The 15,804-nt window shown below is 36.3% G+C and overlaps 1 protein-coding gene across 1 annotated transcript in view; it reads left to right on the forward strand.

Moving 5' to 3' along the window:
• Nucleotides 1–15,435, forward strand: part of LOC112678847 (T-cell receptor-associated transmembrane adapter 1) — a 36,750-nt gene extending 21,315 nt beyond the window's left edge. Inside the window, exons 4-6 of the mRNA XM_025478212.3 lie at nucleotides 5,775–5,836; nucleotides 7,900–7,988; nucleotides 12,759–15,435. Of these exons, the coding sequence (XP_025333997.1) occupies nucleotides 5,775–5,836; nucleotides 7,900–7,988; nucleotides 12,759–13,016 (409 nt within the window). The 3' untranslated portion in view covers nucleotides 13,017–15,435. The remainder of the gene's footprint in view (nucleotides 1–5,774; nucleotides 5,837–7,899; nucleotides 7,989–12,758) is intronic.
• Nucleotides 15,436–15,804: the final 369 nt, after the last annotated feature.

Genomic DNA, 15,804 nt, shown 5'->3' on the forward strand with positions numbered 1-15,804 from the left:
AACATCTAAATATAGAGAATTTCCTACAGGACTCTTCAAGACCTTTCTGAAATGGTAGACTGAAAAGCAGAAAGGTCTTTCACAAACACAGAGCTTTCTCACTGGGTAGGTAAGATTATAAGCTGTTAGCCTCTAAATGGTCTTTTTAGAATTTTTCTCCATGTGGAAATATCTCTGACAGATGCAGAATGTAGGCTGTAGGCAGATTCACACAAAAAAGAAAATCTTTATTTTTATGATTTAACATGGGATTCTATAACAGGAGATAATTTTCAGTGCATTATCTCATATCAAGAGTATTTGCAGAGTTGGTTACAACAAACATCATGACAAAGAAAACCCTATATGGATTTTCCACGTGGAAGTTAATCTCTTGGACAATTGATTTGACACTTGTCATTTGAAAGGCAATTAAGATGCAATGTGATAGAAAGTCTAGTGATTTGATCATTCTGCTAAAGACTGGGTTGGTACTCTTGGATTGAGATGGTAAGAGTTAGAATGAAAAATTGGTAAAATACCCACCTCAAAGTAATCAGTCTCTTACCCATAAGGCAAGTGTGAAAAAGAGGTTGGTTCTTTTATAACACTCATTCATTCATTTATTCAATAAATATTTGTTCAACAAATAGGAGTTGTGCTAGACAAGAGTTGCAAAGATGGAAAAATGCAGATTGTCCCTTGTGGATTTAATAATCTATTATCTATTGTAATAAATCTCAATTTAGGCATAATTTGAATACACAATGCAGATTTTATCTATAATAAGTGGCGGGCATGTTAATTATGTATGTACTTCACAGCTTGTCGATTTCTGATTATGTAGTTTAGGAGCCCAAATCACCTTTATAGGAAGGACATGGAGGCTTCAGGAAACAAACAAATGTAAAACTATTTCCAGCCATTAAAACTTCAACATTAAAACAGCAAGTGGAAATAAAGGCTATATTTCTTAGGTAGAAGAAAAAAAATTGGAGATGCTTCTCAGTTCTTAGGTGGTTTGAGGCTAAGGCTCCCCATTGCACCCTGTCTCTGCCCCATTCAACATTGGTTTGGGTAGGAAGCCATGCTAGAGGGGAAAGAACTTTGTTTCTCTGATCTTATCTTCCTGCTTCCCTAAATCCTTGCCCTTCCTGCACTAGTAGGTCAAAAATTGTGATCACTTTAAGAACAATGTAGCATCTATATGTAACAGAAACTCAGGTATACACTTCCTGGTATTTACCCGGGGCCACTTTATTTTTCCTTTAAAACCTCATTCTACACAATCCTGGTCTTTTGATCTGTGTTAGGAGGCTAATACAGTGAGAATATCATAGATTTAAGATCTAGACAATTCTGGATTTTAATCAGACTCTTGTGATTACGAGGCTTGTGTAGTCTTAGCAAAATAAGCATCGATGAACTTCAGTTCTATCATCTAAAAAATACACATTATAAGGTAATAACTTTCCTTATAAAGCATAGGTGATTGAAAAAAATACTGCTTTATCAGATGAAAATTAAGGTCTAAGAAAATTCCAGCCCATTTGCTTTACATTTATCCTCTAATTTAGAAAATCAGTTCAGGTTTACAACTACTTGAAATTTATCATGACTCCTCAGTTTCAGAGTCTCTCTCAAAAACCTCAGGAAAGATTCCCAGCAGCATTTGCATGGTCTGCTCCTGGGTGGTACTGAAAAGTGCTTTTCTGATGAAACATATCTCGTCTCAGCCATTCTCCTACCTCAAGGTGATTTATTAGATTTCTGGGACTCCACAAACTCCTTTCACTTCCCCTCTTTACTAAACACACTAACCTAGCCCTGAACTTGTCTTTTGGTCTTAGCTGTCCTCCTCACCCATTCTCAAGGTTGAGGACATTTATGATGAGAGAACTGGGAGCCTTCCTAGACATCTGAGACTTGCAAGTGGTTGTGCGGATAAGGCCTTTATTGTGATCACTGCCATGCTTGTAACCAAAATAACTCCAAGATTTCCAGCCTTCTGTTTACTTGTTTTAATGTACAAATAACCATAAGCCAACCTCCACCCCTACGTGACTGCAAGAAGCCCAGTCCCTTCAAGTATGCCTTCTTAAAAATCCTTGAGAAGTACAGATAGGTTTCAAAAACCTTATTCTGAATTGTCTTTTTTGTCACCCCTATCTCTGTGTCACTGCTCTACATGTCTTTCCCCATATCATTAGAATTCTTCATGCTGGCTGACCTTTCCAGTTTCCCTTCCCCAAAGCTTTGGCAAAAGACCCCCCCCCCCTTTTTTTAAGTGCTCCAAAGCACTGGCAATATAAGTACCTTGTGTTTAATTGACATCACAAAGAAGTGGATATATTAGAAAAAAATTGGAGCACTAATCAAGAGAATAAAAGTTTAGCATTAGATACCATAGCTCTGAGAGTACATTAATCATCTCCCTCACAGGGAATGCCACTGGATTCACTTCTTAGTCTCCAACCATCCAAGCCAGTACCAAGGTTCATACCCTTCCCCAGGACCAGGGGTCTATATTTAGTCCTCTTACCTCAAGTTCAAGATACCTACACCCATGGCATGGTCCCTGCCTAAGAAAGCAAAAATTCAGTGAGCGTGCACTCAAGAATGTGTCCCTCCAGCAACCTTCCTTTTTCTCTCCTGAATCATTGCTTTTTCTATCCCTTTTGTATTATTCTCGTTGGTATATAACAGTATTGTTTCATAAAAGGAAGGAAGGAAGGAAGGAGGGAAGGAAGGAAGGAAGGAAGGAAGGAAGGAAGGAAGGAAGGAAGGAAGGAAGGAGGGAGGGAGGGAGGGAGGGAGGGAGGGAGGGAGGGAGGGAGGGAGGGAGGGAGGAGAGCTCTCTTGGTACTAGATTGCCTACAGTTACCTCTCCATTGCTCTGTATGCTTTACAGCAAAACATGAAAGTTCCATCTACATTCTGTCCATATCAGCTGACTTTTCTCTTTTTCTTTAACCTACTCTATTCAGTTTTTTTGCTTTCAATAATTACCAGCTCAGTCCTCATCAAGGTCACCAATGAAATCCCCATGGCCAAATCTTAGTGTCTTTGTATGTAGTCCATCTGTAGAGTTTGACATATTGACACTCTCTACTTCTTGAAACACTTCTCCAGGCCAGGTCCTCTCATCTATAGTTTTCTTCCTCACCAGTGACTCTTTGTCCTTTGCTGGTTCCTGAACCTTTGACATTAGAGTACCAGGGCTCATCTAATGAACCTCTTCTCTATCTATACTCTAATTCTATAAAGTAGTTTTACCTTTTCTTATGGCTTTAAATAACATTTAAATGTGTTTAAATGTATAACATTTATACATGAATGGAGCCCAAGCATATATCTGCCAATTTAAACACCTATTAAGCAAATCAAGGTAACACTTATCAAACCAATTTCTGATAGACCCCTAAGTTTTCTCTTTCCTCAATCTATTTCCCAGCCCCTTAAAATAGCTTTATTTAGTTTTACAGAAATATCTTTAATTTTTCTTTGGGTATTGTAACCCTACAATTATATCATAGAATTTCAGAGCTGAAAAGAACAATAGTGATTAAATAGTTTAATAAATTTGTTTTATAAATGAGGAAATTGAAACTCAGAGAATTTATGTCCAGAGTCATTTAGATAGAAGTAATGATTTTTTAAAAATTGAATTTACTTTTTTTTAATTTACTTATTTAATCTGCCTGGATAATACAGTATTTAAGCATTTTTCTAAGAGGACTTAACAATAAAAATAATGATGATATTAAAACTTTAAAAATAGGGACTAAGAAAAAATACATGAAAGTAGAAAAAGTTGGACCCTAGCAAAAAATACAATCAATATTATTTTAAATTTTGGAGTATCAATAAATGTGCTTATTGGTCAGAAGGCCATGTTCAGAGCGCTGCACTGGCCTCTGGGATATGGGCTTATTTATTAATCTATTTGTAATAGTAATTGATCTTCCACATAAAACACTACCAAACATTTGTGCTTAAAGTTTATTAGATATTTGAAATAGGCTGGAGCTATTTGGCATTGCTAAGTAAAAATATGTTTTTTAATTTGTTGGTTAGGCAACTGTTCCTTTATAATGGTTTATTCGGGATGATTAATCATTTGAGACCTGCCTGCAGACACAGGGCACTGCATTATAAATCACATCTTATTTTCATTCATAGGGAATGAAATGATATTCATTTTTTGGACATGATTTATCATTTGCAGGTTGTATCTGCTATCTGTGTGAGCTAGGAAAATGGATGGATTGTCTTATTAAAAATTCTTCACCTTTTGCTATTATATTCTCTGTGCAGCCGGTGAAAAACCATGAACAGGGACTACTCCATATCCCAATATTAAGCTGTATTGAATTACTGATGGAAAGAAAGGTTACAGATGAGTTCCTTTGTTATCAGATGAGAGATATACATGCCAGCATCTGGACTTTTCAAGCCATTTCATACAAGTATCATTTGATCTGTTTTTTTTTTAAAGACACCTACTTACTATTTACATATACTGTGTCTTCTTTCAGAAGCATAGGGAGTAAAATAGGTGTTATGCCTTGAGATAAGTGTTCTTTTTTCTTTTCATGCAATTCCCTCCAGTTCTTGATGATATGTAATCTCAAAGTTAAAGCAGTTGCTACTATTTTATGAAATGCCACTCTCGCAGCCTGATATGTTCCTCTGTTCCCGGCCTGTCATTGTGAAAGCTGGTCACCAGGGCCATTGTCGTTGTCTGGTGACAATGATAGGATGTCTAGGCTAATCCTAAAAGGATTTCTCAGATGAAGCTGTAAGGAAATTTAATCAAACATCAAGAGCAAATAGTATTCAGGGCTTTTGGACCAGACTAGCATTACAATCCTAACACTGCTAGTTACTATCTTTGTCTTCGGACAATTTAACTCTTGGAGTTGCAAATTCCTTATATACACAGTAGGGATTTAAAAAAAAACAGGGGGTGGGGGAGGAGGGTGGATCTCAAAGTTGTTCTGAGGGCTGAGTGAGCACTGGCATAAAGAAAAGCTTTCAGAATTGGTACTTATTGCTGACATTACACATAAGGCTAGGGAAAATATGTTAATCTATTTTTCTGACTCTCAGACTTCCCATCTATAAAATGGGAAATAATATTTTTGCAGAATTTCCCCAGGACTTTGGGATAATATATAAAAAATATTTAGCACACCACATGGATGTAATAGATGATCAATCATTTTACTGTATCAGTCAAGCTGAGTCTACAGTATTTCTTTGGCCTCTTATTTTTTTAAGCATCATTCTCAATTAGTATTTACTTAGCAAACTTAGCTTTAGGGGATTATTCAGAGTGATACACAGGGCAAGTAAACTGGCAGTGCAACGTACAGTTAAGAGCACAGATAACCTAGGTTCTAGTCCCAGCTCTGCCACTTACTAGTCTTCTGACCTTCAGATTATATGACTTTTCTGTGCCTTAAATGACTTATCTATAAAATGGGATGCAATGGTGCCTGTCTGGTTGGATTGTTGTTAGAATGGAATAAATGAATATATAAAATGCATCTGACAAACATAAGTGCTGAGTAAGCATTTTCTATTATTATTTCCTGAAAGGTCAAAAATATATACACACACGTGCATATAGGCATTCATGCACATTCATTGCATCCAATCACTCACACATATCTACCTTGGTTGGCGAGGGTTAAACAAGAAGATGCTATCATATATAGAATTTAGCTGAGGAATTAAGAGCTATGTGTAAACTGGGTTCTAACAAGATCAATTGCTTTTCATTATTATAGGGAGGAGGAGTATTATGTTGAAGACACACCAATTTATGGTAACTTAGATGACATGGTCCCAGGTAAGTTTTATTTTTCTAGAAATTGTGTTTATTTATAAATTAATATCCCTCCCTTCCTTTCCACAGCATTTGAGGTGGCTTATTTTTGGTTGCAATCACATTTAAATACCCCAATGGTAACCATAGATTCAATAATGTTTACCATATTATTTAGTATATATTTCTAAAGCTGCATATATCAATTGTGTTACAATATCCTGTTTTTCTATATTCTCTTCATCTTACTATAGTAGAAATGTGAATACAGGAAGACTATTATCTTGAATTTTGACATACACAATTCTATGAAATAAAGCTATTTCTAGGACAGAAAATGGCTCAGGGAAACAGAGCTTTGTGTTCTGTCTATAAAAGCAAATCTACAGTGAATAATCTGGAACAACAAGCATGTTCACTGGTTTCTCTGGTTTTAGCTGCTCATGTTAAGTAGAGAATCTAGGGCTACATTGATGGCAAGTGGGGAAAGAGAAGAGCTAAATCACACTGACTAGGCTATACATTTTTTGTTCTTAGGTAACAAGTACTTTTCAATTCCCAGCATCCCTTATTATTTGAAACATTCCAACCACCCCAAAACAAAATGCCACTAAATTCCATGACCTGATCCCAGAGCTCTGATGAGATAAGCTGTGAGGGTAACTGCTAGCATTTATTTATTTATTATTATTATTTTTTTAACTACTAGCATTTAACCCCATCCTTGCCCTGCAAGCATGTCACTTAATTCATGAATTGGGGGTTAACAGAAATTTCTAGGAATGAACTAATTATCTGAATCTTTGTATATCAAATCCAAACTATCTAAATCTCTGTATATGCAATTCTCCTAAAATGAGGAATGTGAAACCATTAAAGGATTCAAATTTTATTTAATTTTAAAAATGTATTTAAATCTTTGTCTTTCCTTTCTTTGTAAAGTGTCTTCTGATCTGTATACTCTGAGAAATCAAAACTATTTCTTAAGACTAACCAATTAAAAATAACTTGCTCTTCTGATCCACGTTGTAGAATCCTCATATCCACCTGTAATATTTGAGAGTTTAATTCTTACCTACTCTGGTGGTGCAATGTGCACCATATCTGCAATTTCCATATCTAAGGCAGCACAGGTGCCACCCCACAGATTTTGATTTAGTAGTTTTTAGGAATAGGATTTAGGAATTTGCTAGTTGACAAATCTCTAGGTGAATCTAATGCATGTTTCCCATGGATGATGCTTCAAGAAACATCACTCCTCTGTGTTGCTTTTCAGAAAGGTTGAATGATTGATTATAAGATAACTTGCATTGCAGTAAATATGTCTTTTTTCTATGGGATCAAGTTAGTGCAATCCACATTTCTGCCAAGTGGACTGGCCATCCTACAAGTCACTTTCTCTCTTTCTTCTCCCTTTCAAACAGGCATATCTGGGGCGAGGGGAGGTGGAGGGAAGGGAAGGATGATATAATAAGCATGTCCCTATGGGATGAAATGTCTGCTTGTCTTCTGGGTATCAGACATTGCACAAAAACTCTAATTAGGATCAGCATTACAGAGCTCTAGACCCTCAAAACAGCCTGGCTGTGTTATCACTGATTTCTGGGACAAAAAATATAATCTAAACATTCTTTTTCAAAAATAGGACATAAGTGTTTATATACCTCTGAATAAAATTTCTTACTCATGGGAAAAAATGACCAAATTGCAATCATCAGTGCATGCACACTATGCCATGGCCCCCTGCATCACTTGTAATTATACCCAAATAGAAAAGAACACATGGGATCTCCATAACAGCCAATGGAAGCTTGAGATGAGCCTGTCATATCCTGCAATGGCATAAACTAATATGATCTAGTCTTTATCCCAAGTGATGCTGTGGGTCAAATGACTTCTTCACATTCTGATATGCATAAAATGGTTTGTGCATCCTTTTTTTTTTTTTTTGCATCTCCACAAAAAATACAAGGTGAAAGATCCTTGGGGGCTTCATATTTACAGCTGTGTTTTGGGGGTCATGTATTTTTATTTGTGCCAGCATTTTTCATTTTTCCATTGTAAATCATGATCTTTTCATCTCAAAGAACCAGTGGATGAAAATTGCTATGAACAAATGAAAGCCCGACCAGAGAGATGTACAAATGAACTGCAAGGAGCCACCCTGCCTACACAGGTGAGTTTTATTGTCTGTATTAGGGGTCAAGCTCAGCCTAGATCACAGCACAGCTGCATGTTTCAAGAATATAAGAGCAGCACATTCTGATTCACATTTGAAGCCTGTGATTTTACAGGCCAAATACTGTCAAGTTCTGGGACCTGAGCTCTAAAGGGAACCTCAAAGGCAAATAAACAGTACAGTTTGCCACACTCAAAAAGTCAAAATTGTGTACCATTACAAAGGCAATAGACTGAAGGAAACAACTGGATTCTATTATTAACCAATTAAGCTTTTTTCTTTCAGGTTGAAAAAATTATGTAGCTCACAAAAATAAACGTAAAAGGTGACATGTATATAATGCTCATAAGACCTAGATGCTAGGAATTTATGGGGACAGGGGGAGGAGGGGAGAGGGAAGGAGAGAAAGAGAAAGTTGTGCCTTACAGAATGAGAGAGAGTGATAGAAATGGAGGAGAGAGAGAGAGAGAGACAGAGAGAGAATAGGAGAGAGTGGGGTGGGCGAAAGAGAAAATGCTTCAGTTAAAAGATAAATTAGCTGGATATAAAAGAGCATACTTTTATTTTATAAGGCAAATGAGTGTAAATTTTAACACAGCTCTATGGCTGTGGGTTAATGGCAAGAGATTTTCACATGACTCGTGTAGGGTTAAATAGGATATAAATGTAAGTGGAAACATATAAAAACCCAAGAAGAAATAGTTTTTCCTTTTCCTACCAAAATCAGTTCAACATCCTCAGACATAGCACTGACATCATCAGAAGCCGTGCACAATTCTTTGTCTACATGCTCCTGAAATGTTATACATTTCAGTTAAAAGATCTTGTCCCTTCAATTACGTGTTCTCTTGCTACCCCTCAAAATAGTCACAGGGCCAGCCAGCATTTCCTCTGCAGTCGTTTGTGTCAGGACTTGTCGTATTGCTTTACATGTATTATCGTCTTAGAGTTTTATGAAGGAAACAGCATTATTTCTTCCATTTGACAGAGGCCTGAGAAGGATGAAAAACTTGCCCTAATGCACTCAAGTACTAAGTAGAAAGAGAAGCTAAACTTAGTTCTGTCTTACAAAAAATATTTTCCTCCCTAAGATGGGTCACATCTTGAAAAGTTCCATTAAGATAGAATTTTTCTCTTTTCCTTTATATGAGTCCACCAAAAAATCAGAATTCTTGAAGTTTTTAAGAAACCAAGATGTGGTAAGGTTTAAGCAGAATATGAAGTCACTTTCTGATGCACAAATCTGTCACCTGCTGTTCAATTAGTGCTAAAATTTTTTTTAGATAAAAGATATATAAACCTGCATGTTCTCATATGACCTGCTAAATCCATGACAATAAAAAGAAAACTTCTTAGAGAAAGTTAAAATATAACCACACCATCTAAAATGTAGAGATGCACCGCACCTTAATTGTAAAGGAACTTAAAATTGATAATAAAAGTTACTATTTAGTACATATGAATTGTGGTACATCTGGTTTTTACTCAAGTGGAAATTATGCAAAGCTTTAAATGTCTTTAAAAGCCTGTTATTTTATAAATTATGTATTTAAAGACACTTCTAAGGAGATTAGCCTTTATTCTATTATATCCTTCTCACAAATTTAGTTCCACAAATTAAACGTAATTTCTTTATATTTGCTCAATTCCATTTTATTAGAATGATCATTATCATGAAAACCACTACCCGGTTTGCTGCTACAATACTTACTTTGGCCAATTACAAAAGTAGTCTACAATATTATGCAGAAAGCTTTATGGATAAAGTGTCTGTTTCTTGGAAAAAGAAATAAGCTTCTTGCCCTTTAAAAATGGTGTGTACAGTTCAGAAATTATAATTTCAACATCTACCATTAACTAGCAAGACGTCATCAGGAAACCTAATAATAAAATGAGTCCACAAAATTCCTATATTGTAATACACATGAGGGACACCAGTGTGAGCTTGCTCCCCTCGATGTCACAGCTCCCACTGATCTTGCCTTTTCCTCCTATGTCCGAAGTATCCGCTCTCCTTTCCAAAGCCAATACCCTACTTATGCTTTTCATCATTTCTTCTATTTCTTTCAAGGTCTTGTACCTTCAATTATTTCCTTTGTCTCAATTTTCCATTTTTTCTTTAAAGAACCATCACTATCTACCTAACAATATGCACAAATCACCCGGATATATAAAAATAAAAACAAACAAAACAACAAAATTCGCCTTCTACCTGTATTTCTCCCTAATTCCTAAAGCGATTCTTACTTTCCTCTACTGTTTCCATAGATACACATTCTTTTACTACTGGCAATATTTTTTCCACCCCATACATTCAAAGGAAACCACGCTCTGGAGGTCACAAGGGACTCTTTATGTACAATCTGTGATACTTTCTCAGAATTTACATTCTTTGAATTCTGAAGCACTTGATAAAGTCGACCAACTGTTGACCAAACATATGTTATCTGAATTGCTTATAGTTATAATTAGAGAAACCAGATTCAAACCACGTTAGCAAAAAAGGGAAATTATTGCCTCCTATAACTGGGAGATGGAAGGGTGTATTTTGTTTTTGAGATGACTGAATATGAGGGCTCTCTCCATTTCTCCTCCCTGCTTCTCCTGCTTAATGAATTCCTTCTCTTCTATTACCAACAGACCCTTCTGTGGAGGCTGGGCAAGCCATGAATGGACCCAGATTTTCTTCCTCCCAGTGCCAAGGAAAAACACATTTTCCTACATCTGTACATCAATTCCAAAGATGCCACATAATTGGCTCTGCTTAAGTCACATGTCCATTCTTTTTTTTAAAAGAGATTTTATTTATTTATTCATGAGAGACACAGAGAGAGAGGCAGAGACATAGGCAGAGGGAGAGGCAGGCTCCCTGCAGGGAGCCGAAGAGGGACTCGATCCCAGGACCCTGGGATCATACCCTGAGCCAAAGGCAGATGCTCAACCACTGTGCCACCCAGGCATCCTTCACATGTCCATTCCTGGACCAACTTGTTTTGCCAAGGAAATGGGTGGTATGGTTGGTTCTAGCCTGAGTCACATGTTTAGTTCTGTGCTAGGCTTGGGGTACAGGACTGTAATTGGCAGCCTCTCCAGGACTCAGAGCAGAAGGATTTCCCAAAATAAAAAGGAGAATTTATCAAAGAAAAAAGGGAACAAAGTGCTGGACAGACAAAAAAGATATCCATCCCTTTGTATCACTGAGTGCCTTCTAGTTATTTTTGAATCTCCTTCTCTGTGTGTCTGGGCAAAGGCAAAGCAGGCAGAAGTAGATGGTGTGTGGGGGAAGCAGTGAATTGTCCCGCTTGCCTCGAATACACTTTAGGGGGCCGGGGAAGTGGGAGTAGCAGGATCAAAATAAAAAAGGTGACCTTAGATGTCAGAATATGAAACTCAGATTTTATAGGCTAAATTTTTGCAGACAGGATGGTAAAACTATCCAAGTTGTGGCTTAGGAAGATACTCTGAAGACCACAGCCAGGCTAATTGGCAAAGGGAAGAGAGTGGAACAAGGATACCGGTGAGGCAGCTATTGCAATTTCCCCAAAATGATTATTTTAGGGAAAATAAAGACAAGACACCAGAGAGGTTGTAAATAGGACCATCTCTTCCACCTGGTAGCAAATATTAAGACAGGTAACTCTTAGCATGCAAACGAGGGCAACAGGGAGATGCTTACTGATGCATTAGAAGTTCTGTTAACCTCATTGTTGCTTCTCTAGTCCATGCCCCCCACAAATTGATATAATTGGGGCCTGCTCTTAAGGGTGAATCCTTTGGTTTATTCAATGGCTGTCGTAAAGTTTTAGCCTACAACTTCTAATAACTATAATCCCCCAATTTATCTTTGGGCAATGATTATAGCTTCCACCTATATTATCTCTACTTATTCCTAACATTGGAAGATAGGTACCCTCAACTGATAAGTGAGAAGATTGAGGCTCAAAGTCATTTTTCAAAATCGCCCAAGGTCCCACGATAAGTACGTTACAGAGCCAGGATTCAAGGCGAGGCTTTCCCACACCAAATTCAAAGTGTTGCCTTCAAGCCTACTGGTTCCCCAGGCTTCCTTCGTCTCCTGTCCTTATTCTAGTATTGACTCGGCTCTAGGCCAAGGCCCAGCACACCCTCCCTCCTGGGTGCAAATGAAGATCTACAGGCCAACCCGTTATGAGCTCAGAGGGAACCTGCAGACAGGCAGGCGAGAAGGAAATCATGGGAGGGAGATGGAAAATAGAATTCTTGCCAGATGCTGGTCACATAAATGGATACTGTCATCTGAATCTTTATAGTTGATACTCCCGAATCTCAAAAATGTAGAAAAATTGGGGACTTTTGTGTGTACCATCAAATGACCAGTTATTAAATGTATATAAGGTAGATTTTGATATTCATTGCCTTCCTTCCTATCGTGCTTGTGCCCAGCTTAACAAATCGGAATATTGTCACTTGCTAAAAGCAGCACAAGAGCTACATCAGGTGAAGGCAGGGGGAGAGGCCTGTGAAAGTCCACCCAAAATGTTCGTGTATATTTTGTGTACAAGAAAGAAATCAAAATACGCAAAAATTTCATTGAAGTGTTTTTCTACTCAAAAGTCTTGAGTTAGCTGTTGTTTTGTGCTGTCATCCGACTGGACAAATTTGGCAAAACAAGGTAGCCAAAGCGCAGAAAACAAGCTGCTTGTTTTTCACAGACTTAGAAATTCCCAGAAGTCATCAAAGTTAAGGAATGAGATAACAATAAAAAATTAACATGCCTTTCTTTTTTAGGCATCCGAGGAAGCACAGGTATTTTATGCCTCACTGGATCACAACTGTGAGGGGAAGCACAGGAAGACCAAGAAACAGAATAATTATGTGTTAGACAAGGATGAAGATGAGCAGTTACATGCAGAGGATGTCAGCCTCTCTAAGACCACTTTGGTAAACAGTTTCCCACTTGAGAACCAGGAAATAGAGGAAAATGTTCATGATGATCCCATCAGACTGTTTGGATTGATTCGTGCAAAGAAAGAATCTATAAACTAGCTGGACTGTGACCTAGCTCAATAACCTGGCTCTTATTGGAGATGTTAAAGAAAACAAAATCCGTATACGGCACAACATGGTATGGGAGGGCGACGATCTAAATCGTTTGTTAGGGGGATGGTGGCTTATCTCTCATCCAGAGCTTAGGTTCTTGCACACCAAATGTAATGGCATGAAAATTAGTTGTTTAGATTTGCTTAACACATGCCTAGTAGTAAAATGTAAAATGAAACATTTCAAGGTCGCAAATTGAGCCTAATTACAAAGTCACAAATTCACCAACAATACTTAATACTCAGATAAAACAAACAAAAAATGTTTTAAGCATAAGCATCTTCTAGAACATGTTGAAAGAAAAATAAAATCCACTCTTAAAAAAACATCTTTCATTTTTCATTGATATGAAAAAATGAAATTGAAAGAAATTGAAAGAAATTGAAAGAAATTTCTAATCAAAACACATGAGACATTAAATATATCCCTACAAGAAATGGAATTAAGAAGTATTGTTTCCAAATGGAAGTATCCTTATTACTTTAAAAAATTATTATAAAGTTAATACGTGTTCCTTATAACAATAAAAATAAAAAAGGATTTGGATATTCCACTCGCCAGAGATAATCAGTATGACCAATTTTCCATATGTACACACATGGGTTGTCTCTTTCTTTTTTTACCAAAAAAAATAAATTTATACATATTATTCAAATTTTTTTCACTTAATATACTGGGGACTTATTTTCCTTGTTTCTTTAACTAAGTATAGTTACATACTATAATTTTAATGACTGCATAGCATCTCACTGATGACTACATAGAATTTATTCAAATAATTTGAAAGTACATTTAGCTTACTTCCAAGTTCTGTTTTTCACTTTTACAAATAATATTGCAATGAGAATGCATTTCCACACGTTTGAGTACTTACAGGACTTATTGAGGCTAGATGCCTAGGAAAGGAATTGCTGCTTTAAAACATGTGCATGGTGAATCTCCATAGGATATACTTCTAAAAGGTCATGAGTAGGTCAGAGTATGTGTCCAATTTCAATTCCTAAACTGCCCTCCAAGAAGTTATTTAAAAACAAATCTTTCTGTTATCTTCTCCATTTGAAAGAGGAGTTTGGTTGAGTCTCAAGTCATCACTAACCAAAGAAAATGTAAATGGGAGCTGTAGTCCTGCCCTCTAATCAGGACTGAGTGGATTTTACTCATTCTTTCTTTAGCTCCTTGTTGAGCTCCTAGCACAGTGTAGGCACTAACTTAGACACTGGTTTACGAGGAAAACAGAGGTAAAACAAGGTAGACACTGCCCCCATGGAGCTAGAAATGTGTAGAAAAGATGAGTCTCAGTTTAATAAAGTATAAGTACTAGGGAAAAAATAAAATAAAGAAAATGGAAGAATCAGAAACAATAATGGGGAGAAGGGCATCTCTGAGGAGAACATTTTAATTCTCAGAATTGAACAATGAGGAGCCATCCACCTGAAGAGAGAAGAAGGAAGAACTCTATCCACATTTAGAAGTACCAACTTCTGTCAATAATTGTTTTTCCATTATGAAAAAAAAAATTAAATGCCAATGCTAAAGTAAAATATTTGAAGTCTACAATGCCATAAAAAATTCCAAAAAATATTAATATCTAAGGGCAGGAAAAAAGAACCAGGTCCCTGGTTTTAGAAAAGAGCCATAAAAACATAGAAATAATAATTATATATTGACTTGAAATTTTCAAAATCTCACTATTATGTGCATTGTGTTACATTTCTATACATACTGTGGTTCAGTAAAAATAAAGTTTATATTTTTTGCAGTTACTTCTTCCTGTAACTAATCTACATCATTCACTTACTCCTAAAGATATTTGAATTTTTTGCCTCTGGTTTATATCATTTGAATTCTACTCAAATATACTTGATGACTGATAATTTGGAAGGTTTTTAACTACAAATGTAAATTTCCTAATAGAGAAAAGACAATTCAAGTTATCTATTTCCTGTTGAGTGAATGACGTAGTTTGCATCTTTTGAGGACCGTATCCCTCTCGTCTGAGCAGTTAAATTTCTTGGCATAAAGTTATTTGAAATATCCCCATATTGTCCTTTTAATATCTGTAGAGTCTAATGATTTAACCTGTCTTTGATACTGGGAATTTGTCCCCCCCACTTTGTCTAGATAGAGATTTATCAATTTTATTGATTTTCTCAAATAACCAGTTACCATTCACATAATTTTTCAATTGTTTTTATATTTTTGTTTCATTATTTTGCCCTCTGATCTATATTATTTTTTCTGATCATGTGTTTTCATCTGTGTGTTTTCTTTTTTTGGCTTCACAAAGTGAAAGCAGGTCAGTAATGAGACCTTTCTTCTTGTCTAAACTAGGTATTTGGTCTTATAAATCTCCCACAAATTTTGATATATTGTTTTTATTTATTTCAAATATTTCTACTTTCCGTTTGATTTCTTCTTTGGCCCATGGGTTATGTAGAAGTGTATTACTTAGTATCCAAGTATTTTAAGAATTTCCGGATCTCTTTTCGTTATTGATGTCTAATTTAACTCCATTGTAGTAAAAAAACATGACTTGAATCCTTTTAAATTTATTGAGCCTTCCTTTAATGCCCAGAATATAGTCTATCTCAGTGAATGATGATATGCATTTGAAACAAATGCATAGTCTATTTTTGTTGGATAGAATATTCTTTAAATGCCATTAGTTAATTTGGTTGATAGAGTTACTCAAGTCTTTTATATCCTCTCTATTTAAAATGCATTTTTATAGGCA

Source organism: Canis lupus, chromosome 33, assembly GCF_003254725.2.
Source record: "Canis lupus dingo isolate Sandy chromosome 33, ASM325472v2, whole genome shotgun sequence".
Classification (NCBI taxonomy): Eukaryota; Metazoa; Chordata; class Mammalia; order Carnivora; family Canidae; genus Canis; species Canis lupus.